Below are 26,259 nucleotides of genomic sequence, written 5' to 3' on the forward strand. Positions count from 1 at the left end.
TTAGTAATTTGGCATAAATAGAAGAATATAAAAAAATTCATAGAAAAATTGAGAGAGAGAGAGAGAGAGAGAGAGAGAGAGAGAGAAAAAAAAACTTTTTTATGAGAGAAAACCATGCATAGAATGGAATAGATAGTTACCAATTTATAGTAAGACAATGTGAATAAGAAGAGACAAAATAAAGGAAGATGAAGAGAAATAAGAAGAATAATAGTTATGTAGAGGGTAGTGGGGAGATGAAAAGAAGAAGAATAATATTTATGTAGAGGGTAGTGGGGAGATGAAAAGATAAGGATGGAGAAAGGTTGGAAAATGTGTAAATATTAAAATAAAATAAAAATTAAATGTTAAAAACAATTATAAGAAAATTGGAAAGAAAATGATAATGAGGTGGATGCTTATGTGGCTCAACTGAAGCGTAGTAACAATAAATGCTATGCTTCAGCTTTTAGTAATATATAGATATAGATTATTATATTATTTGATACATAAGATTCTCCTCCATTAGAATGATGATATGACTAACACAAATTATCAGCTATGGGACAAAATTAACAGCTAATCCTCTGTTCCATTCATTTTCTTTCGATGCAAAGGAGGCCCAAGACTCACATTGTGCTTCATGTGCTCTTGAGACTATTGGTTGCTTTTTCTTTGCATTATTGTACCAAGAAAATAAAAAATGAAACTAACGATATTGACTACATTTGTCCACATTAAAACTCGATCTTCCTTCACTGCAGCATTACTTTTACACACACTTCATCACTTCTAGTTCTAGCCAGCATTCATTTAATAATATCTCAAGGCTTATATAAGATTAACCACACCAAAGAAGAGATAACCACTTGGCCTGTGTCGCCTTTTCTAAAATTTAAATTAAAAAAATATATATATATATACTTGGGCTGAAATTTGATCTTTTTTCTCTTGTAATTAACCCTGTACAAAATATTTTCTTTCCACCATATATATTTGGTAGAGATGTAGAAAATTGAAATGATAGAGAGTAAATTTGATCTCTTTTCTCTTGTAATTGACCCTGTACTTATTATTAGATGGAAAAATGAAAAAGTAAAGGGATATTTTTATAATTTTATTTTCAAGTGGAGGGATGATTTTGTAACTTTCTTCTAAGATATAATTTTTCTTAAAAGACAAAAATAGGTTAGCTAAAATTTTGCAACTTTCTTCTGAGATATAATTATTGTACCATTTATATCAGTTCTCGGGGACCCAACTTTTGGACATGGTCTACCATTAGAAAGGATGTTATGAACGGTATAATAATTTTCCAGCTAGTGGACAAAATTTCCAACGCCCACTCATTTTCTTTCGGTGTAGAAGGGGCCCAAGGCCCAACATTCATTGTTGTGCTTCGTGGTGCTCGGTAATGTAGCATGAGTAAGTCTAGTGGAACAAATATTACCACAATTTTGCTATGTGGTAATTTGTAAATGGTAAAATTATGGACCCATAATTTTATTTTTACCACTTACAAATCACCATGTAGCAAGGTTGTGGTAAAGTTGTGAAAAAATTTGTGTTTTAGTCTTTCATATTTAATTATGTTTTCATATGAAACTTGTTATTTATTTTTATTAGTAATCTAACTTCCAGATAAGTTGTGTCCATTATGCCATGTCACTGATATAACGCTAAGTATCATTAGATTACTAGTAGAAATGAACAACAATGGTAATATAAAAACAAAATCAAACTAGAAGTTTTGAAATGAGACATAAAGGGATAAAATGAAAATAATCTTAAACTTTAAGGCCAAAAATGTTTTTTAGTCAAAAGAAAATTTGTTAGAATAACAAAATTAATTCATCCTAAAGGTAGATTAAAAACGAAAGTAATTCACCCAAAAGGTTGATTAGAAACAAAATTAAGAAAAAAAATTGAAAGTGATATAAACTAATTATTGCAAATAGGATACTCAAATTCCATTTTTTTTCCTTCATTGCTACAGATGCAAAAACCATTTCAGCACACTCAAAGCTAGGCTATATAATTGTATGGAACATATGGTCTTTGTTTTCTCTCACGAGTCATGATTGATTTATGACTTTATCCATTCGTTCTCTCCCCACCTAATTGGTGGAAGAGAAATAAACTAATTCATTTCATGATATCTCAAGGCTTTTATAAGCTTATATATAACCTTTATTTTACCTCAAGAAAGAAAAAGATAAGCACTTGGTATGTGCCATTTAATATTTTTTTTATATAAAAAAAAAGCCACTTGGCTTGAATTTTTTTTTTTATTAGTCCATCTAGTGGAGATGAAAAAAAATGGAAGAATAGAAAATATTGAGATGATAGAAAATATCTAGTCCCCTTAGTATATGTAGTAAAGACGATGGAAACAAAACGATGAAGAGTAAATTACTATTATATTCTTATTATTATGTGAAACAATGGAAAAGTGGACGAATAATTTTGTAAGTTTCTTCTCAAACCCATTTCCCTTCCATTTTCTTCTCAAATTAGGAGGAAAAAAAATGATGGGTTACGTAAAATTCATTTACCCTATTTTGATTCCCCTCTCTTTTGACCCCCAACCACACAATGAAAAATCATATTTTCCTCTCCCTTTTTTTCCTTCCCCTTTTTTCATTCTTTCCCTTCTGTTATGTTCTACTAGTATGTAACCTATGCATACACATTGATGCATTTAAAAATAAAAACATTTTTCAATCATAAAAATATACATAATTGATTGAATCATTAGAAAAATAAACATATTTGGATGCATATTAGAATTCTTGCCTAAGTTTAATAATTTTTATGATAATTTTTTATAAGATAGACAATGTGATGATTTTCGCTGAGTAAATATATGATTATTTGTTTAATTTTTTTTATTTTTTATTTTTATGTTTCATTAATATTGAACTCTTAGTATATATATATATATGTATATATATATTTTAAGACAGAAAATTGGTTAGCTAAAAATTACAGTACCATGCGTTTATACTTCATAATAGTGCACTTCTCACACAGGGGCCCAACTTTTGGACATGGTCTACCATTAGAATGATGGTATGACTGGCACAATAATTTTCCAGCTACTGGACAAAATTTCCAACTAAGCCTCTGTCCCACTTGTTTTCTTTTGGTTGCGTTTTCTCTGCATGATTGTACCCAAAAAATGACCATAGAAAACGAATGATATCGATGACATTCATCCACATTAAAACTCGGTCTTCCTTCACTGCAACATTACTTCTACACACTTCATCACTTCTAGCCAGCATTCATCTCTCTCTTTAAGCGTTCCTTTCAGCTTCTACCAAGAAATGGCCGAAGCAATCCTCTTTGGTCTTGCACAGAAAATGATTGAAAATCTGGCCTCTCAGACTTTCCAAGAGATTGGATCACTCTGGGGTGTCGAAGGTGAGCTTGAAAAACTCAAGGACACTGTTTCCACAATCCAAGCTGTACTTCAGGATGCAGCAGAGCAGCAAAGTCATAACGAGCAAGTCAAGGACTGGCTCGAAAAGCTCAACGATGCAGTTTATGATGCAGATGACTTGTTCAGCGAGTTTTACACTGAAGCTACAAGGCGAAGCATGGTGAGTGGGAATAAAGTCGCAAAAGAGGTACGCACTTGCTTTTCATGTTCAAACCCACTTGCTTTTCGTTATAAGATGAGTCGTAAAATAAAGGCGATGAAGCAAAAACTAAATGCGATAGCAGAAGACAAGAAAAACTTTCACCTGAAAGAAATCCATGTAGAGACAAATGATATGAGTAGGAAGAGGGAGACTCACTCTTTTGTTCCGGGAGAAGATGTTATTGGGAGGGATGAGGACAAAAAGGCTATCATAGACCTATTATTCAACTCTAAGGTAGAAGAGAATGTTTCGGTCATTGCCATTGTGGGGATCGGGGGCCTAGGGAAGACTACACTTGCTCAATATGTGTACAATGATGAGAAAGTTCAAAAATATTTTGAGTTAAAAATGTGGGCATGCGTCTCTGATGTCTTTGATTTGAAAATAATTATTGAAAAAATAATAGCATCTACTTCTGGTAATCTAGATCAGTTGCAAAGTCAACTTCGTGAAAAAATTGATAAAAAGAAATACTTACTTGTATTAGATGATATATGGAATGAAGATCCTGAAGAATGGCTTAAGTTGAAAAGTCTTTTAAAGGGTGGTTCCAAAGGCAGTAAAATTATAATAACTACTCGTAAGAGATTGGTTGCAGAGATTACACACCCAGTTTCATCATATTTTCTAGAAGGTCTATCGAAAGAAAAATCTTGGGATTTATTTACGCAAGTGGCATTTAGAAAAGGGCAAGAGACCAACAATCCTGAACTAGTGACAATTGGAGGGGAGATTGTAAACATGTGTCAAGGGGTACCACTTGCTATAAAGTCCATAGGAAATGTGTTATACTTCAAGGAAGAGTCTAAATGGTCATCGGTGAAGGATAATATAAAAGCAAATCCAATTAAAGAGAATGGAATTTTACCAATTTTAAAGTTGAGTTATGATAATCTTCCATCACATTTAAAGAGTTGTTTTGCTTTTTCCTCTTTGTTTCCCAAAGATTATGAAATGGATAAGGACACCATGATACAACTATGGATAGCACAGGGGTTTATCCAATCATCAAACGAAAACCAAAAATTAGAGGATGTTGGTGATGATTACTTCAAAGATTTACTTTTGAGGTCTTTCTTTGAAGAAGTAACAAATATCTATGGAATCCTAAAATACAAGATGCATGATTTAATTCATGATCTTGCAAAATCTATTGCAGGTGAGGAGTGCAAGCTCATTAGTTTTGATGGCAAAAATATTAATGAGAAAAATCGTCATGTATCATGTCCATTTTTTATTGGCTCGTCTTTTACTGAAACTTTAAAGTTGTTGGTTAAAGCAGTCAAGGTACGTACATTTCTTCTTACACTTGAGGTGCATGAATCAGGTGTCTTGCTGGATGAGTTAATGTTGAATACAATTATTTTGAGTTTCAAGAGCTTGCGTGCATTAGATTTACATGGATTGAGGATTACAAAAGTGCCAAATTCTATAGGGAAGTTAATACATCTGAAGTATCTTGATCTTTCTTTTAATAAGGATATTAAAACTCTTCCTGACTCAATTACTACATTGTTGAATTTGCAAGTACTAAAACTTGATGGTTGTAAAGGTCTTAAAGAATTACCCAAAAAGTTTAGAGAATTGGTTAGCCTCAAACATCTTTATAATCATGGTTGTGATAATTTGAGTCATATGCCTTGTGGATTAGGGCAAATGACTTCACTTCAAACATTACCATTATTCATTGTGAGCACCTCCTCCCACACTGGTGGATTAGGCGAATTGAAGGACCTAAACAACCTGCGAGAAACATTAGAGATCACACATTTAGAACGGTGGGAAGAAGCTAACTCAGAATCCATTGTTGTGAATTTAAGGGAGAAGCAACATCTTGAAAAATTGATATTAAAATGGTATCATCAAGATCAAGTAGATAATAATGAAGATGAGAAGTTATTAGAAAACCTCCCGCCACACCAAAATCTCAAATATTTGGAAGTGCATCAATACAAGGGTGTGAAATTTTCAAGTTGGGTCTCTTCTCTCATAAATCTTGTTGATTTAAGTATAGAGAATTGTAAGAGATGCCGATATCTGCCACCATTGTCTCATCTCCCCTCTTTAAAATCTCTAAGCCTTAATGTGATGAATGATTTGGAGTACATATCCGATAATGATACGAGTAAAGAGGTGCCTACTCCATCCACAACATCATCAACACCATTCTTTCCATCTCTAAAGTCACTCACAATAGAAGAATGTCCTAATTTGAAGGGATGGTGGGGGAGAACAGGGAGGGATTTAGTTGCAACAAGATCTGCGTCAACACCCAATTATCAACAAGATAGCTCTCACAACTCACTGCCTTTATTTCCTCTTCTTTCTTATTTGTGGATTTGGAATTGCCCTAAAATGACTTCCATGCCCCTGTTTCCCAATCTCGAAGAATGTCTATATTTAAAGAATGTCAGTTTGAAGCCTTTGCAAGAGACAATGTCAATGAATTTTTTAGTTCCCTCTTCCTCCTCTTCATTATCCGCTTCTTCTCCTCTCTCCAAATTACATAAGATGGATTTGGATTCTATAGAAGATATAGAGTCTCTTCCGGCTGAGTGGGCACTATATTCTGTCAAGTATCTACGATTTTGGGATTGCCCTAAACTAACATCTATGTCTGGAGCGATGCTTTATCTCACCTCCCTCGATTTTCTATTAATTAGCAATTGTGAGGAGTTTGATCCATTAAGAGACATGCATGATGATGGCATGGAATGGCGATGCCTCATTTGCCTCCGTCGTTTATATTTCGGTAGCATTCCGAAACTGAAGTCTCTCCCTGTGGGTCTTCAATGTATTTCCACCCTAAAAGAGCTCATCATTTCAAACTGTCCCAATTTAATGACTTTGCCGGAGCTCACCTCCCTTGAATATCTTAGGATTGAAAGATGCGAGCCTAATCTGACATCACTTCTTGAGATTAGTTGTCTCACTTCTTTACGGACGTTGTATATTGTTGACTTTCCCAATTTGATTACTTTCCCCGAATCAATTAGGAATCCAATCTCACTTGAAACGCTTTCCATTTGGGAATGTCCCAATCTCACAACACTACCTGACGACGGTTTTCTCAAGTCTTTACGAAATCTGGAAATTTTGAATTGTCCTCAGTTATCGGAAAAATATGAAAATAAAATCGATAAGGATTTCCCTAATTTGGAAATCGATTGGGGGTATTGATGAGACCACAGCAGCAAACGACTCTACATCGTCTTCTGCAACGGCCACTCCCCTCTTTCACTTGGTACGCATTCTATGCTTTCAAAAGAAACTGAGCTTTTTACAATTATATTCTCTATGCTACGTTGATTTCCATTTATTTAATTAGAATCTGTCACTTTTTCGAATTCTATTCTTTATAGAAACAACATTATATAGTATAATTGAATTGGTATTTTGTTTAGGTTTTCTGGTGATCAAAAATCAGAGGTTTTCTTGTTAAATTTTATTGATTTTTCAGCAACCAAACTGTGTATTGCTTCAGATTTCTACTTTAAAGCGTTAATATCATAACTATTAATATTGTTGTTTTAAAGTAAAGTACATGCTTTGTGTTCTGTTAACAGCTTCTGGGGAATTATCTGAAAATTTTGAACAAGTTTCTGGGGCAATATGGTCATGGGATAAATCACTTGGATAGTTTCAAGATTTGGGAAGTTGATGCAGCTAAGGTATTCAATTAGACTCATTTATAATCTAATGATTATTTAATTTTTTGGAATAGCATTGGAATTTCCAATTTGTGTTTATCAAAACAATGGTGCTTGAGTTAGTCAGTTTGCTTTCAAATCAATCAAAAAATTTCTAACAATTGGAAAAAATGAACAGGGGAGGGTTGGCCTTACACTGCTCAAAATTAACAATCTTATTCTATTTTAGTAACTCTAACTGTAATGTTTTTGACTCTTCTCACTTTTGAAATTGGATGTAGAATGAATTGGAAACACAGAATGAATGGAGGTGTATGTATCTGGGCATATTCAGAACCATATGAAAAAGTGCAACAAGTCAACAGCTAAGGTGATTATCTTGTTTTTGGTTCATTCTTTTTTCCCTCACGTAAAATGTTCATTCTAGATATGATTCTCATATTAAGAGGGCACCCAAGAGCGAAGATGCATAAATCCACATTTGTTTGTTCATTCTATGATTTCTATCTTTATATAAATTATAAAATGACACTTTTCTGTTGCGTTCTTTAGGTGAAGTATGCTCAGGAAGTCAGTACTCAATTTCAAGCCCTTAACTTCTTCAAAAAAGCTACACTCTCTTGTTGTTTGATGGTTAGGGGAAGCATTGGGAACCCCAATTTCTTTCTTATTTTCCTGTCCCCTGCCCTGGCATAGTGCTTTGCTTCTAGTTCTTCGGAAAAATCAACTGACTTCCACCCTTGTCATATATTCCATACATCAAACTAAATAGATTGAAGTCTGGCACTTGTTCATATTTTGATAACATCTGGTGAGAGATCATTATTTGACAACCACCATCTAGGAAGCGGTTTTTTATTCAGGTATTTATTATTTTGTTTGCTTCAACTCTTTATTATTAGTACCTATTTATATCAACAAACAAAATATCCAGATATGGTTTTTTGGGTTCTTACATAATTGCTTGTTTTTTGTTCACTGTACAATGATAACTTAGTTTGGATTAAAGTATGGCTTCTGATTTTGAGTTTAGAAATGCAGAAGTGCTGTGATAGATTTTACTTTATGCACAATATTTTGATAAAAAGTTAGGATCAATAAAATAAAAATATAGAGTTATACATAACATAGTTTGTCATTTGAAAGAGGAGAAAAAAAAAATCAATTGAATTCTCACATCAAATGCATAGTCCTCTTTTTTTTAAACCAAACTGACATGAAACATAATATTAGAAACTTTGTTTTATGTTTTTTTCCTCACTTTTTTGGAATGATTCCAGGCAGAAATTGGTGGGAAATGGTCCGAGATTGCTTGAATCCTTAATTGAATGTATTTCAGAAGGAAGTTCTGGTCCAGTATTACTACAGGTCCATTCATCTCCTTTAAATTAAGTTTTCTTTGTTGATAAATTATCCAAATTCCTCTTGTTTTCCTTCAATTAGAAGTATAATTTTTGTGTAGTATATGGAATATAAAAACAAACCAGAGTTTGTGATCTCCAGAGCAAGTCAATACTCCAATTATGTAAGCCTCTAATGAGAAAGTTGCTGGAAAATCTTTTTTTTTTTTTTTTTTTTTCCTTTCATTTATATGCTTATTTTCGTATGTTCTAAAACTTATTTCAGGTAGTTTGGCATGGATAAAGATCACACCTAGGTGTTAACAGAAGAGTTGCTCCCTTTCAAGAATGGCTTCATTATGCTCGTAGCTGATTCCTTGGATATTTGACAACTTTTTAATGAAGCTATTGAAAATTTTCAATCTAAACAGGTAATATTTCAACTCACTATATTTATTTCTTAATTAAAACAAGTAGGCCACGATTCTCAGTTTGTAGCTTTAGTTTCTGTAACTCACTTCACTCTGTAACCATATGAATCATAAAACTAGTCGCGGACCCGCGCATTGCGTGTGGTTATTTTTAGCATAGCCTTTTCATTTTATAGCTCTTCAACTTGCAATTTAATAGATATTCCGTAATCAACTGCTAGGAAAAACGAACAACTTACACAACCAAATAAAAAGTTAAAAAATATTTTAGCATAGCCTTTTCATTTTATTTATAATTAAAAGTTACAAATACTTGAAGAAACAATCTAGCTTAAAAATGTGTAAATTAACAGGTAACTTGTGAGCAACTGGTGATTAAAATAGTAATCAGAATGATGACAGGTGTCCACATCATTCAACACCATTCATGTTTTTGCACCATTCATGTTTTTCAATACATTAAACAAAGAAACTCATTAAACAATACATTGCAGAAAAGTAAAAGTAATATGTTCTGACTATGTGTGACTGTATCAACCTCTGACCACTTGCATATTTGTTTTTTTTATCCAGATAGACTGCTACCTCTGCCTCCATAGTGGTAATAGCTCTGGATCTATCTATGACACTCGTGGACCAAAGAGGCACATGGCTGATGTACTTCGGTTATTTATTGTGCGTTACAAAAGAGAATCTACAAAATCATATCCCAAAAGGCATATGGGATACTATGGAAGGTGATGATGTGGCTTTTGTATCACAGTTTGTGGCAAGAGACAATGGTTCGGATGAAAGTTTACAGGTATAAATGCTGTATTGGAAAATTTTCTCCAGTTGCTATAATATTGCCTGATTTTGCACTACATGATTGTCACACTATTTTTGGCTTATCCCTACCTAGAACTTCCCCACACATTAACCAAACCAAATTGAACCAAATCAAAAAATTCAGCTACAACCCAACTCAAGTTAATAAAACCACCATACAGTCACTTTAAGCGGCTATACAATTAACTCTTAACAATAAACCGTAATTCGTTCCAAAAAAGCTACCTGCCAAAGCATGAAAATGGTGTGCAACAGATTTTTACATGTACAAAATTACTTTAATGTCTTTGCAAATACATTATCATAAAAGTAAATATCTTTTAAGACATGGTCCAAGCATTACAATCCAGTCAAACATGATAAGCACCTAGCAAATATGGGAATCAATGGAATCCACATCAATTAATTTTCTAATGCCACCACCAAGCTCTCTAAACAACTTGGATATCCAACCAACGTTGTCACCTTATGGAAAATTTCAATTAGTACCATCACACTGAAAACTTAGTGTTCATAATCATGAAGTTGCTCATTAAATGAGACTAAAACTGTGAGGGTAAGGGTAATTCAAAACTTACAAACCAATATTGAGTAGCCTACTTGTTCTCCTTGCAATCTATAAAATAATTTGAATTATATTTAACTGAGCTTCCTCTCCCTCCAATCACTTACAAACCACACTTCTTGCTTATTGTTTTCTTATCTCCAAGCCTAATGTTGCATTGAATTGTGAAATTCCAAAAGAACTTCAAAATATGAGCACTTGATGATGCAAAGGAATTTTTTTTTTTTTTTTTAAAGTTATTTTTAAAATTTTTTTTCTCAATTAGTAGATGCCAATTCTTAGGATAGAGTCATAAAATAATTGGCCACAAAGTCAACTGTGTTGAACTTCATATTTGTGGATTACAATTTTTTTCCAAACTATCCTTCAAAAATATTAAATTTTCTCATATTCATTTTGTACGTGTGTGTGACTTTTTTTATAACCAATTCGACTGCTTAATTTTACTTCAGCTCAAGTGAGTCTAATTCTGTAACTTTGGATTTTTTTTCCCCTTCTCTCTAAAGCTAATGTAAGTTGCTAGGTATTCATATCTCCACAATGATTATAAAATAAAATAGTTTTTTTGGCTGCCAAGGATTATGCGGTAAAATTATGCAGAAAGCTTATCGTAAAAATTGAAACACCAAAAACAATTTGCTTTGATTTGAGACGTGCCACCTACACTTTATACTTTACTACTTCAGAGTCTTACATTCTTCCAATAAGCCACAACACATTAAAAAAATGAGACCTGAGATATTTCCAAATAAACCAAGGTAAAATAAAATAGTTTTTTTGGCTGTAAATTATAGCACTATAGAAACGACATTCATGCAATCTCACAAACACATCAATGGCATGCAAAGAATGCTCGTCTAATATAAACACAAATGTACAAACGAAAAAAAAAAAAAAAAAAAAAAAAAAAAAAAAAAAAAAAAAAAAAAAAAAAAAAAAAAAAAAAAAAAAAAAAAAAAAAAAAAAAAGAATTTAAATATTTAACAAATATTTAAATAAATAAATAAATAACCCCAACCCAAATGAATAAATGGACTTATTACAACAAAGAGGATTGGAATCTCTTTTGCTCAATTGCAATTTGTTTGCTTCATAAAATGTAGGTGTATGATATATAAAAAACTAATAGCCTAGAACCTGACTTTGGATATGCATCATTGTGTAAGTTAAACTCTAGTATCAATTATTTCCTTTTAACCAAAAAAAAAAAAAAAAAAACTCTAGTATCAACTAGTAGAGTTTTAGTTAAATTCATATGCAGTAACTTAGCGTAACCACGAGCCCAACTTTTAGCCATTGACTTTATCTCTTTTTTTCGAGAAAAAGCCATCTACCTTTTTCTCATTTTCATACATCTAGTATTCTCATTACCTTTGTTGTGTCTGATTCTTGCAGATGAGTTAACAAACAAGAATCTGGATTTTCTTTAAATGATCTCTCGGATTGTGTATTGATCGAAATTCTGATTCGACAACCATTATCATTAGGTTTGACCCATACAACAACAGTAGAAATTGTCATTCCATTGTGATTGAGGGGCCTGTAGAATTGACCACAATAGGTTACACATACTCTAGGAAATATTATCTTTTATTTTGAAAATAGTTTATTTTGGACGTGGATTGTTAAAAATAGGCATCTGTTAAAAATAATTTATGCCAAATTTCATTAATATACTCCAGTTTCAATCTTTTCACACTTATAAATACATCTCATAAATGTCCATAATAATAAAAGTTCAATATGTTATAGAATTCTTATATTTCAAAATGAAGTAATTCTTATTGGATTTTTTCTCAGCTTTTGTTTTAAATATATAATAGTAAATGATTTGTATCATCTATCTAATTAAGTTTAGAAGAGGGTTGAATTGGTGGGGATAAATTGTTGAAGGCATGATTGTATGAGCTCTTTTTGGACAAAGTGAATTAATCGGATTGTTGTCTTTAGTTTTGAAGAAAGTTCTAATTTGACTGTTTTACAATGTATGGGCTATATAGCTTAACACTTTAACTTCCCTGTTTTGATCAATGTAGTGAGTTTCGTACCGTACCGGCCGGTACGACCGATATTTTTCGTACCGGTGCCTGGAACGGTACAAAAACGTCCTCATTCCGTATCGGTTTAAATACCGGCGTTAACGGAAGCGTTCCGGTTGTACTGGCCAAAATACCGGATTTCGGCCGGAAAATGAATACCGGCCCGAAACAGAAACGCAGATTTCTTTGAAATTTTTCACTCACCTGAGATAATTTCTCAACAAAATTTCATGATTTGATGCATCTTTCACGTATCTCGGTCTCTTTTCTGCTTAGCTATCCATTTTTCTTCGTGTTCTCTGCAACGTCTGTGTTGCTCTGATGTTCTTCTTCTTCATTTTTTTATGTCTCACTGTTTCTCAAAGATTTTGAGTTTTCTTTTGAGTGCCCACGTGATAACTGACCAAAGGTAAGGAGAAGACTTGCTTTTTGAAATATTTCATAATAAATTTTAAATTTCAGGATGTTATTATTTTTTAAAAATATTATATATATATATATATATTAAATTTATAAAATAGCGGTAAACCCGAAACGGTACATCGGTATTGACCGGTACCGAAATATATCGTTCCACTGGCCAAACCGGTACAGTCTCCGGTACGAAATTGACTCCCTTGGTTTTGATATTTGGAATTTATGGGTGTAGCCGTGTTAGGGGCTTGGATTAAAGATTTTGTTTTGACTTTAAGAATTTGGAATTAATGGCTCTTGGGATTTTGAATTTGAGGACTTTGGTTGAACCACACATGTAGTGTTTATTTACCGTTAGTAAACCAGGTATTGGAATGTTATTTTCATGTTGATTTGTAATGCCGATGAATACACTGATCAGCAAAATGTTTATTGGTGTGTTTTTTTTTCATGAATATATCATATAGCCTAACATGATTGACATGGTCAACGTGATGTTAATTGAGAATTTAATCAAAACCTTTAGGGGTTGTTTGGTAAGGTGTTTTGAGCAACAGTTTTCAAAGTTTAAACAGCATTACACGTATTTCCACATACCTTTTCACCCACACATATTTCCAAAAAATACAAACAACGTTACTAGAACAACATTACCAAACAGTGCCTTAATTTTCAAGTTTTCTACTTGTGCAATCTGAATTCTGGGTTCTTTTATTTAAATTTTCAACAAAAAAAAGTAAAATACATTTTTTTTAGGTGAAATAAATCCTGAAAACTTTACATTTATGATATCTCTAAAGGTTTTATGAACATTGTCTAAATATCAGTTTATTATAGCCTTTTGGTCTATGATATGAAATTCATTTTGACTAGTTTTTGATCGTTGATTTTGTTTGTTACAAGTTTTGGTCAATATTTTGTAGCATTAGCATCATTACATATTTTTCTATTCCATTTTAGGGAGAGAGGGGAAGGAGATTGAAGTGAAAATCCAACATAAAAGAATGATTATATAGTCTTTTCACTTGAATTGTATAAACATATTCTTTGCATCATAGATTACATTTGTCTCATGCTCTAGGCCTACAATTCATTCCTTATAGGATACAAACACTTCAATCATATATTCATTTTCCTCTCTTCATGTCTGTTGTGAAATTTTAAAATATTCGCAAGTGTACAAACCATACCGAAGTATAGTTTGATAAGAATAAGGTCGAACCCACAAGGACTTGCATGAATGTAGGAAAATTAATCAAATCTTAACCAAATTAATCATAACCTAGTTTAATAAAAATTGGATGTTTGCAATTAAATATACTAAGCAAATAATTAAACTAAGCAAAGATATAATATAAAGCAGTAAAAAGATGTAAACAATCTAGAAAAAGGAATTAAGGTTTTGGAATCTGCCTTGATCATTCTTATCAGCATATATTTACAATCATTAATTTTTCCCAACCACTACATGATAATCTAGAAATCAATTTTGTTATCATGGAGAATATTATCATTAAAACTTCTATTTAAATATCTAAAGCATGCTCTTCTTTGCTTCCTAGGTATAAAATCAAATCATCAATTGTATCTGCAGCCAAACAAATCACAAGAAATATCCAATTTTAAAATCAAGAAATATAAAACCAAGCATTCAATTAATTAAGACAAATTCTAAATCATGAGAAAAACATGATTGAACTTATATCTAAAATCTCATCTTAGTCAACTAATATGAAGTAAGAACAATTTAAATCATTAAAGAACAACTATTGTTGGAAAAATCAAATCACATAAATATTACTGATAATCCTTAACAAGGTTTCATCCTCAACCCTAATTATAAATTTAACTACTCATGGTAATTGAAATAAAACACAAGAATAAAATACTAAACATTAAACTAGACAAATAAAATAAAGAAAGAAATAGTCACAATGCTATCATGGAGAAAACTACAAAGAAGTCATATGTGGCACTACCTCTTGCTCCAATTTTCTGTTTTGCATCTCAGCCCTAGCACTGGCTTTCCTGAATTTTGCACTAAAAAGCCTTTAAATAGGTCAAGAAATTCTATTACAAATTGAATTCCTGTTTGGAGAAAATCCCAGATTTTTAGGCCTCACTTAACCGATGATTTTGGCACATTTAAATTCAGAATTCGGACTTTTGGTAAACCACAAAGTTGTAGCCCTTTAAGTTAACTTTCTAGACCCACTTGAATCATCTCGATTAGACACTTGAGCCGAAAGGTATGCCAAAAATACTAATTGATGTGCAGGTTGGAATCCTAATCCAAATTGGACTTGGATTTGATGCAAATTTAATTCATTTCTCCAATTGGACTTAAATTTAATTGGGTTGGACTTCTTTAACTTCACCATGGCCCTTGTAAAAGTAAAGTCCATTAGCATTCTTTTTTACAGAAATCCACTTATTTAATTCCATTCTCTTACAAAAGACAAATTCACGCAATAAGATTCAATTAAGCACAAAATTAATTATTCACCCTTATTCCAAAATCAAATATAAAATGCATGAATTAACTCAAAATAAGTATGATAATGCTTTCTATCAATGATATAAATATGCAAAATTAAGCTATTATCAATGCACATCAATGTCCTTAAAAAACATTTTTATCTTTTGCTATAAAAATATTATGACAGAGTTTGTCACGTGCCATGCATGTGCATCAGAACTACTGTTTTAAGATATTTGATTAAACAAAATTACATATGACTATCGAACCTAGCAAACGAGTTGAGTTGGCAAGTTCCTAATGCCAATTAACAGGGCCGAAAGTAGCTATTTTAAGTGATTGAAATAAAACAGATTTAACCGTGGAAAACATCATAGTGATAAACTTATAACTTACTTCTCTAGGGAGGATGACTTAAAATTTGATACGTGTAAAATGAGTAACTATTTAGTTTAAAACTCAGATAATCTACCCTGAATATAACAAAATGCCACAAACAGAAAAAGAGAGTATACACGATCAAGTTTCACTTTTCAGCGAAGTGATTAGTACGAAAACAAAAAATGAATGGTGCAGCAACATTCTCCCCCAATCAACATGTCATTACCAAGGTATTCAATTAAATATTTTTTTTCCTTCTACATATTTTAGTTTCTGATAATCTTCTTCTAAAAATAAAGTTTCTCTTAATCTTTATGGGTTTTACTCTACTAGATTGTTTGGGCTTCTGACGCCGAAAGAGGCCCAGAACAAGTCAAGCATTGAGCTAGTATTTTGTTCGGTTAGTAGCTTTGAAATAAGCTTTTAATTTGGAATCTCAATTTGGAATAACTTAAAAAAAAAAAAAAAAAAAATTAAGCCAAAAAGGACAATTACCAAAACCGACAAGGATTAGGATACCAAACAACGACACGGATTAGGATTTTATTAATTATAAGAATCCAGAAAGACTCTCTCTTTTCATATAATATAATTTGTTCTCTGTTCTTTGTCGCCACCGCCAAACTCCAAACAAAAGAGATCAGAAACCCTCCTCCTCCTCTTCCCGACTAGCAATAGCATCATAGCTCTCTGTTTCCCCAAAATAATCAAATAGATCTTGAGGGAGGTTGTTATCAATTAAATATTTTTTTTTCCTTCTACATATTTTAGTTTCTGATAATCTTCTTCTAAAAATAAAGTTTCTCTCAGTCTTTTATAGGTTTTCCTCTGCTAGATAATTTGGGCTTCTGACGCCAAAAGAGGCCCAGAACAAATCAAGCATTGAGCTAGTATTTTGTTCGGATAAAGTACTGGGCCTCTTACTTTGTAGCTTTGAAATAAGCTTTAAATTTGGAATCTCAATTTGGAATAACTTTTAATATTTTTTTGGGAAATGTTAACGAGTGTCGTTGGGGCATTGGTTAAGAATCTATTTTAAGAAAGTTTTGATATCATTTTTATGGAAAATAAAAAAAAACTGTCAAAATATTAATTACTTTTTTTTTTTTTTTCCATAAAAACTTTCTTTAATGGGATTATTAACTAATGCCTTACGGCACTCGTTAACATGAATTTTTTTTTTTAATATAATTTTTTTTTAAACCCAAAACGACAATTACCGAAGCCAAAACTGACAAGGATTGGGATACCAAACAACACACGGATTTTATTAATTAAAGAACCAAGAGTGACTCTCTCACTTCTCATATAATTTGTTCTGTCGCCGCCGCCAACCCCCAATCAGAAGAGATCAGAAACCCTTCTCCTTCACATCAAAAAAAAAAAAACCCTCCTCCTCCTCCTCCCGACTAGCAATAGCATCATAGCTTTGACAACAAAATAATCAAACAGATCTTGAGGGAGGTTGTGACGCATGGATCCTGACAGCCACAAACGCAGACGAGGAGAATTTGCTTCCATGGATTCTCCTCATTCTCTGTTGCAGCCATCGTGCACTTCTATCAACGATCTTCCCGATTGTGTATTGATGGAAATTCTGGCTCCACTGTCGTTACCAACTGTGGTGTTACATTGCAAGTGGGTATCAAAACGCTGGTTTTCTCTAATCTCTACTCCTTGCTTTGCTCGACGCTTTATTACACTACACCCACATCTACACCACCCCTTTAGCCTGATCTTCTACTACCATGATTGCCACTTAAACCGACGGCTCCTCATAACAACTAATTCTGAATCTGAATCTGAATCCGAATCTAAATTGAAATCCCTGGCGGCTTATCTACACAATAAATGTGATCCTAATACTAGTTCACTTCTAGCTTGTTGTAATGACTTGCTGTTATGCCGCGTTAAAAGGGTGCAGCAACATTGTCCCCCAATCAATATGGTCTCTTACTCTATCATCAATCCAATCTCTAGACGATGTCTCGCACTCCCTCCACGTTTAGTTCCGCATTTTCCTCCTCATGGTTTTTTGGACATACGGCTTGGAATTATCTGCAGCTTTGACTACAATAATGATAAGCAAGTACAACTCAGTTCTAGTTTCAGGGTAGTGCTCATTCCTTGGTCCCGCACCAAGTTTACCACCCAATTTAAGGTACACATTTTCTCTTCCGACACCGGAGAATGGAGCGACTCTGTGGTTTTGTGTCCTCCCAACCTGGACGGATTTAGCTTCTCTATCATCGCTTTACCCACTATCCCTTATAAAGGTTTTCTTTTTTGGTCTATTGATGGTGGCCATCTTCTCGGGTTTGATCCTTACAACAGTACATGTTGTGTGATTGAGAAGCCTATACAAATGGAGCAAGGCCGCAATCTCGATTGCCTTGGACTGTGTCACGGCTGCCTGAGGACATCTCAGGTCTCAGGGAGCCCTCATTGTAATGAGCATCCCGCCTGTTTACGCATTTGGGACCTCGTGGACTTCGACAACAATAATAATAATGGAGGCGGAGCAGGAGCAAGAGGCAAATGGTCTTTGAAGCACGAGCTGTATTTCAACCAAATGGCTTCAGAAAAATCTCCTTGGCTCACACAATATGTAACCAGCATGTTTCCTTCAGTCTCAGTGCTAGCTTTTCATCCCAATGATGCCAATATCGTGTATTTAATGATTCAATCGAAGGTTCTCTTCTGCAACTTGCAGAGCAGAACCCTGGAAGTCTTTTGTCATGTTCCTCAGAGAGGTCACACTCATTATTTTACTTACCATCCCTTATCCTCTGTGCTACCATCTTGGCCAACTCCCATTCCTTCTGTAAGGGATGCCATTGCTGACTACCCCCAATAGTAATTAATGTTATGCTGCTTTTGGGTTTCTGTATTATGTTTGAAGCCCAGTAAAGCTTGACAAAATGGATCAACAAAATAGTCTCCATGGTGTTGGCACTACCCACTACATGGACCTACAATAACTGTTGAGAATGTTGCAGAGGTTTTCCTGCCAAGTCAATTCCCTACTCCTGAAATTTTCCCTCATTTATATTATAAAATTACATGCTTTACTTAGAAGTGAGCAATTTCTAAAGTATTTGAACCACGCCATGGGAGAAAGATATCACACCTTCCTTTTAGCACCATTATTTGAGTAAGTTATGCAGCACAGAGGATCGTTCGGGTAACATTAAAACTATTCTGAAAAGTTGGCCAAAATTTATATGAATAATTATTTTTTATAAGATGCAAATGACTTTTTACTAGATGGAAAATTTCTTAGGTAAATCGTCTTATGCCATGGAATATTGATTTTCCTAATCTAGTTTTGATGCCTTGGTATGTTAAATTTCCAAGTTTGATATACAAAAACTTTCCCCTTGCAGGGGTGGCAAAGCGATTGTAGTCATTTATTTCAAGCCTAGGTATACAATAAATGATTATCCTTCATGTTTAGTAAACATTTTTACTTTCATTTTCTTTTCTTGCTATTCACATTGACAGTTCAATCTAAGAATAATCTTTAAATTTTTCTTGGAAATTTATAATTTGTTCTATAATTTAGGTGCTAGTGGACAACTCTTAATTCTTGATGGAGCATTATTGTTTGTCATGTTATTGATCAAAATCCCTTTATACCAAGCCCAGGTATACAATAAACTAGCCGCAAACTCGTGCATTGCGCGTGATAATTATTTTTATGGTGGTTTTATTTTATTTATTTTTTACAATTTAAAATAATTTAATAAAAAGTAATGTATTTCGTAATCATATTTTTATTTATTATAGGAACAATCATAAATGTAATATACGAACAATCATAAATTATAAATATAAATTTTGTTGTACCAAAATGAAAACAATACAATTTTCTCAAAAATTCAAAAGGCAAGTTAACAAAAATATTCATTTTTTAATAAAAGTTATTATGGGGCCTAAGAATTCGGTGACCCCAGGCCATTTTTGTACTGGACCCAAGGCCCACGCAGAGAAGAAAGGAACGTCCGAGGACGAACTAAGAAAGCCCATATTGCCGAGAGACATCGCTGAGGACAATCCTGTCCTCGGCCAATAAGATCATAGAAGGGAAGAGTGGCACACCATCAAAAGTAGCCTCCCAGAGCATTCCGAAAAGAAGGACGAGTACAAGGGGTCAGCCATGGGAGTATGGTGGAGGAGCAGTTCAAGGAGAAACTGTCACCTTCGCATTAAGTGCCCCCAACTAACGTCCTAGCCGCATTAGTGAGGAAATGACCTCTGAACAGCGCTACCTCGATTACCGCGACTCACAGAACACCAAAAAGGATGTCTGATGGGACAGACACTCAAATATAGGTTTAGATGATTAACAAGTGGAAAGCTAAGATCATTTAAAGAGGACTATATAATAGAAGAAACCCACCATGGGGGGAGAACACGATGGCAATCTCAAGAACTCCTGCAACCATGGCCATCCAACACATACTAGAACAGAGCTCCTCGGATGGTGCCGAGGACGAACTTTCTTTGCTAAACTTAGCTCATTTCTGTTTGATCATCATGTAAATCCATTCTAGTTGTTATCCTTACACTAAAGCCTAGCTCTTTGGTCCACTCTCTACAAATTTATTGTACTAGGCTCACTGGGCCAAGATTCCTTACGTTTTGGACTTGGCCCGAAAATCGTGACCTTACAGTTATTTATAACATTTTGTGAATCATTAAAAAGAATATAAAATTTGGAAATTATTCTTTTAGTTTTTGACAAATTTTCTCAAACCTTATTTTTTCTTCCTACAATCCAAAATACCGAAAAACGTAACTAAAATAAAATAAAATAAACTAACAACTTAACAATGATTAATTGGACCAATTAGGAAAATAATTTTCTGTTGATAATCTATTAAAGTTATTTTCTTTGTAGAAATTGTAATTTCGTTCACCCAAAACATATTATCAAATAAAAAATTATTAAAAGTCTAAGAATTAAATTTCCATATATGCATTGTTATAAAAAATAATTAAAATTAAAATAAAATAGCAAAAGCTAAAATTTGTCACCCTTTCAATGATTTTCATTTGGCTAACTTTTGCTTTTCTCTAAAAATATGACATTATAGAGTACTTCTAATACAACTATTAAGAGTACTTTGTTCACCACAAAGGATTAAAAAACAAAAAAAAAAAAAACAAAACAAAAATTAGTAAAGTCTCATAGTTCAATATCTAAATTGAGCACTATAAAAAATTATGCTATGTAATAAAGTAAATTCGGTGTGTGCAGAAAGTCACCGTCACCGATCCAACCAACTGGCACTAATCTTCCTGCATTGCCACTACAACCAAACGACGGAGCCGATACTGGTGATTGGAGCATGAAGGGAGTTCCGATGTCGATGCGGTGCAGTCATCAGAGCAAAAAATTAGAAACCGAGTCTCTCCGAACCAAACCGAACCGATACCTATATAGAATTTTTAGATGTTCGGATATGGCATCGTTTTACTGAGTATCCATTTTAATTTTTTTTTTTTTAATAAAACATCGTCATATTGGTGTTATTAAAAAACAAAAAAACAAAAAAAATGGTGCCATTTTATGATAGCTTTTCAAATTTCTACCCTAAGTATAAATTCATTCTATTCTCTTTCATAACCCTTAACTCTCTCTCTCGCTCTCACCTCTCGCCTCTCACCGGCTTAACACCTCGCCTCCGAGCTTTCACTGCTCGACTCGGCTGGCCTTTGCAGTAGGCACTCACCAGTCACCAACTCACCGCGGCAAACCACCAGTAAGCCACTAAGCCCCTCTCCTCTCTCACCTCTCGGTAAAAACAAAAAGTCCAAGCTAAGCTTATAGTTTATAGTATACTATTACTATGTACAAAATTGATGATCACTGAGTAATACTTATTATGTTTTTTATCATTTTTTCAGCAATTGTTTCAGTTGTTTGGACTCAATGGTAATAGTAATGGTATAAACTATAAACTTAGTAATACTTATCATGTTTTTTTTTTATCATTTTTTCAACACTTGTTTGGACTTTGGAGTGTTACATTGTTACTTTAGTCCCACTTAATTCTTTAAGGAACTTACTTGCATAGTTGCATTGCATGAGCTAACTAATTAGTGACTCGATGTGTCACAGTCTACTAAGTACTAACCTTTTTTTTTCTTCAGCATTTTAATTTTTGAGGGAGACGAGATTGAGAGAGTTCTCGCTTTCAATCCTTCACCGAGAGGTAATCACTAATTAAATCACTCACTATATTCAACATTTTCATTTTAAATTTTTAGTACTTAGTAACAATTGCTTTAAGTTTATATATATAATTTGCTTTTATTTTATCTTTATATTGAGAATAATATAATGAATTCCTTGTTAATATTAGTGACATGAATTGTTGAGTAATGACTAATGATTGTTAGTCTATTATTGTTGCCTTGTTGTAACTAAACTAATTAGTTATTGCTATTATTGGATTTGGTTGTGACATTCATTGATAAGAGTGAGCTATTTGATATTGTATTTTCTGGGAAAATTATAATTTGACATTGTCGTGGAAACTTTTTTTTTTTTTGGTTTGGTTGGAAAATTTTTTATTAGATGGATGTTGATGCTCCACTTGGATTTGGTGCCCCTGGGGACCCTAACCCACCTCGTCCTGGTAGTGCTAACCCTAATCTACTTGAACCTGCAACACCAATTGGACTTGGTGCATCACTTCCCCCACTGTCACCTAAACAATTTGGTAAGGACCCATCTATAGTATGGTAGCACTTCATTAAGTTGGCTGGTCCTAATCCTAAGACGCCTAGTTTTGAATGCAAGTATTGTAAAAATCAATATAATTTCCATGGTAAGAAAAATGGTACTTCGGGCATGTTGCAACACATGAAGGTGTGTAAAAAGTGGCCTTTTCCTCGTGATGATAAGCAAAAAACTTTGTCTTTCCAAGCTAAGAAGGAAGGGGAAAGTGGTTCAAATGTGTTAATGGTTGCAAACTATAGTGAAGAGAGGATAAGGTTGGTGTTAGCAAGGATGATCATTATTGATGAGTTACCTTTTAGATTTGTGGAGCATCAAAGCTTTCAAGAATTTATGGAAATATGGGTTTGTGTGACAAAGAATACTTGGACGTCCATACAAAACTTGAATAACTTGGTAGTCAAGGCACACTTCATTGATGGGGACTTACCAAAAGAAAATCTTGAACTTTTGCCCTATAACTAATCACAAAGGGGACACCATAGGTAGAGTGGTTGAGTCATGTTTGTTGAAGTGGGGTATAGACCGGTTGTTTACAATTACCGCAGACAATGCTAGTTCTAATGATGTGACAATTGATTATGTGAAGAAGAAAACAAAAGAAAGAGATAGTAGCATATTGGGTGGTGAGTTCATGCATATGCGTTGTTGTACACATATCTTAAATTTGATAGTGCAAAGTGGGTTGAAGTCCATTCATGAATTAATTGCCAAGGTTCAAAATGCGGTGTGATATGTGAGAGTCTCTCCCGCAAGGTTTGAGAAGTTTCAAGAATGTGTTGAAAATGAGAAAATTAAAGTCAAATTTTTGTTATCCCTTGATGTGCCAACAAGGTGGAATTCGACTTATCTCATATTAGATTGTGCTTTAAAATTTGTGAGAGCATTTGATAGGTTGGAAGAGGAGGATGGGTATTACAAACTTTATTTTTGTGAAGCAAATGGAAATGGGAAAAAGCCCATTGGTCCTCCTAACTATCTTGATTGGGAAAATGTCAAGACCTTTGTGAAATTTCTTAACATATTTTATGATGGGACACTTAGATTTTCTGAGTCCTTGTTTGTCACTTCTAATACATAATTCCATGAGCTAATTAGCATTAAAAATCAATTGCAACAGTTGTGTAGTATTGATGGGGATCCACTTTGGAGGATTATAGTGGTAGAGATGAAAAACAAATATGATAAGTATTGGGGAAGCATAGATAATATCAATTTGATGCTTTTTGTTGCTGTTGTTCTTGACCCAAGGTATAAATTGAAGTATGTCAAGTTTTGGTTTAGGGAGTAGTATGGAAAGGACAAGGAGGATGTGATGAGCTCTAAGGTTCGGGATGCATTGAAGAGGTTGTATACGGAGAGAGTGGGTCAAAATGGAGTTTCGAGTTCTAGTGGTAGTGATAGTAATGCTTTATTGTCTAGGGACTCTAGGCCAAGTGTTGGTAATGCTTCATTGTCTGATCGCATTAAAAGCTATAATAATAAGTTTAAGCAACACTTGGCGGATTAGGACAATGTGAAATGCAAATTTGAGGTGGATAGGTATTTATTGGAATCTTCTGAGGACCCTGATGTGGAAGATTTTAACATTTTGATGTGGTGGAAAATGAATTCTTCTAGATATCGAGTTATTTCCCAAATTGCCCGTGATGTGTTGGCTATTCCTATTTCTACAGTTGCATCCGAGTTATTCCTACTGTCTAGGGACTCTAGGCCAAGTGTTGGTAATGCTTCATTGTCTGATCGCATTAGAAGCTATAATAATAGGTTTAAGCAATACTTGGCAGATTAGGACAGTGTGAAATGCAAATCTGAGTTGGATAGGTATTTGTTGGAATCTTCTAAGGACCCTAATGTGGAAGATTTTAACATTTTGATGTGGTGGAAAATGAATTCTTCTAGATATCGAGTTATTTTCCAAATTGCCCGTGATGTGTTGGCTATTCCTATTTCTACAGTTGCATCCAAGTCTGCTTTTAGTATGGAGGAGTGTGTTTTGGATTCATTTCGTAGTTCACTATCTCCTAATACAAATAAAGCTCTTATTTTTACCCAGAATTGGTTGAAGGATGAAAAGAAAAAAAGACCAATAAAGTTTCGCGAGTGCATGGATAATATGGAGGATATGAATGGTTTTGAGATTAATACTAGTAAATATATATATATATATATATGTTCACTTTGTTTATTGTATGCATCAATTGTTTTTTTATTTGCTCAATGCTTAAGAATCATTTTGTTTTAAATGGGATTGTAGAAATTGTGTTGGTTTGCCCAATGCCAATGGAGGAGGATCCAAGCACCGTTGTGTTGGATGATGATGAGTGATGTGTTGCTCTTTGTTTGGAGTTAGTTAGTAGTTAGTATTATGTAAGTAAACTTGCTATTATCATTCGTTTGTGCTAATTATAAATATTTTATTGTTTATAAACGTTTTATTGTAACACGCATTTATTTTGTTTTATTTAGTATTTTATAGGAGTTCTAGAATGATGCATAGTGTATAGACTTATTGGACAAAGGGCTTACGGGAATTAGCATTTTTTTGCCTATATGCTAATTATATTTATACATGTTATTGGTAGTGGACTTTTCACTAATAATAGTTATTTAGTTACTCATGGGTGAGATTATCATTGGAGATACAAGCAATTAGCATTCTTTTGCTTAAATGCTAATTTAATTTGTATCTCTTTATTTTAGCATTTGTGGACAACGACAAATGGTTCTGTAATACATTAATGCTTATTGTTATTGACACTGACACACATAGTGACACTAATGATATTATATGCTACATGATAGTGTTTTAGGAGTTGAACTCTTATTGAGGCAATTTCAAAACATTTTTGCATGGTAAATGAAATGAAAAAATTTGGATAGTTTGTCATGTGTGAAATTGTGAATAGGTTGGACAAGTTTATGATGAAATTTGGGCAAATTGTTTATGTGTGAATGAAATGATGAAATTTGGACGGTTTGTTTATGTATGAACAAGTTTGAACAGATTGAACTAATATTTGAATAGATTGAATAGGTTTTTGAATAGATTTTTTTATGAAGTTTTTGAGAAATTTGAACAGATTTTGTTGTTGTTTTTTAAGCAGATTGAACAGATTTTGTGTGAACAGATTTTTTTATGAAGTTTTTGTGCAATTTGAACAGATTTTGCTGTTGTTTTTCGAACAGATTTTGTGTGAATATGTTGAAAAGATTTTTTTTTTTTTTTTTTATGAAATATTTGTGAAATTTGAACATATATTGTTGCTGTTTTTTGAACAAATTGAACAAATTTTGTGTAAACAACATGAACAGATTTTTTTATGAAGTTTCTTTGAAATTTAAACAAATTTTGTTGCTAGTTTTTGAACAGATTAAATAGATTTTGTGTAAACAAGTTAAACATATTTTGTTGCTGTTTTTTGAACAGATTGAACAAATTTTATATGTGAACAGGTTGAACAGATTTTTTTTTTTTTTAATAAAAAAAAAAATTAATGTTTCAAACCGATTGCAAGAAACCACACCGCTATAGGTGGGAAAACTGACCCTAAGCGGTATGCATCAGTTTTAATTATGAGAAAACTGATTTCTATCTGTTTGGTAACAAATTTGAGAAAAACCAAATTACAATAAATACCAAATTATTCAAATCATGCTATGTAATAGAATAATATTATATTTTTATATGCTATATTTAATTTTTTATAATGCAATAGGACAACATTTAACAATCAAAGAGAAAAAAAAACAACAAC

General features: G+C 33.2%; 2 protein-coding genes and 1 long non-coding RNA gene across 4 annotated transcripts; all 3 read left to right on the forward strand.

Annotated features, from left to right (window-relative positions):
• Positions 1–3,165: 3,165 nt before the first annotated feature.
• LOC112019954 (putative disease resistance protein RGA4) lies at positions 3,166–7,945 on the forward strand. 2 transcript variants are annotated; one of them, XM_065765737.1, is made up of 4 exons: positions 3,166–6,870; positions 7,193–7,297; positions 7,558–7,646; positions 7,915–7,945. In XM_065765737.1, the coding sequence occupies exon 1, from the start codon at positions 3,309–3,311 to the stop codon at positions 6,804–6,806; it is 3,498 nt and encodes a 1,165-aa protein (XP_065621809.1). In that variant the 5' UTR covers positions 3,166–3,308; the 3' UTR covers positions 6,807–6,870; positions 7,193–7,297; positions 7,558–7,646; positions 7,915–7,945. The 2 variants fall into 2 exon arrangements, with proteins under 2 accessions (XP_065621809.1, XP_065621808.1); XM_065765736.1 differs by having other exon boundaries at positions 7,829–7,940.
• A 1-nt stretch (position 7,946) lies between these two features.
• LOC112036452 (uncharacterized) lies at positions 7,947–11,412 on the forward strand. The gene is made up of 5 exons (XR_010625900.1): positions 7,947–8,139; positions 8,557–8,644; positions 8,739–8,801; positions 8,903–9,047; positions 9,621–11,412. It is a non-coding gene; the product is annotated as an uncharacterized LOC112036452 (long non-coding RNA).
• Positions 11,413–17,227: 5,815 nt separating this feature from the next.
• Positions 17,228–18,610, forward strand: LOC112027405 (F-box protein At3g28330). Its single transcript, XM_024060078.2, has one exon. The coding sequence runs from the start codon at positions 17,228–17,230 to the stop codon at positions 18,608–18,610; it is 1,383 nt and encodes a 460-aa protein (XP_023915846.2).
• Positions 18,611–26,259: the final 7,649 nt, after the last annotated feature.

This window comes from Quercus suber, unplaced genomic scaffold (genome assembly GCF_002906115.3).
Source record: "Quercus suber isolate HL8 unplaced genomic scaffold, Cork oak 2.0 scaffold_649, whole genome shotgun sequence".
NCBI lineage: Eukaryota > Viridiplantae > Streptophyta > Magnoliopsida > Fagales > Fagaceae > Quercus > Quercus suber.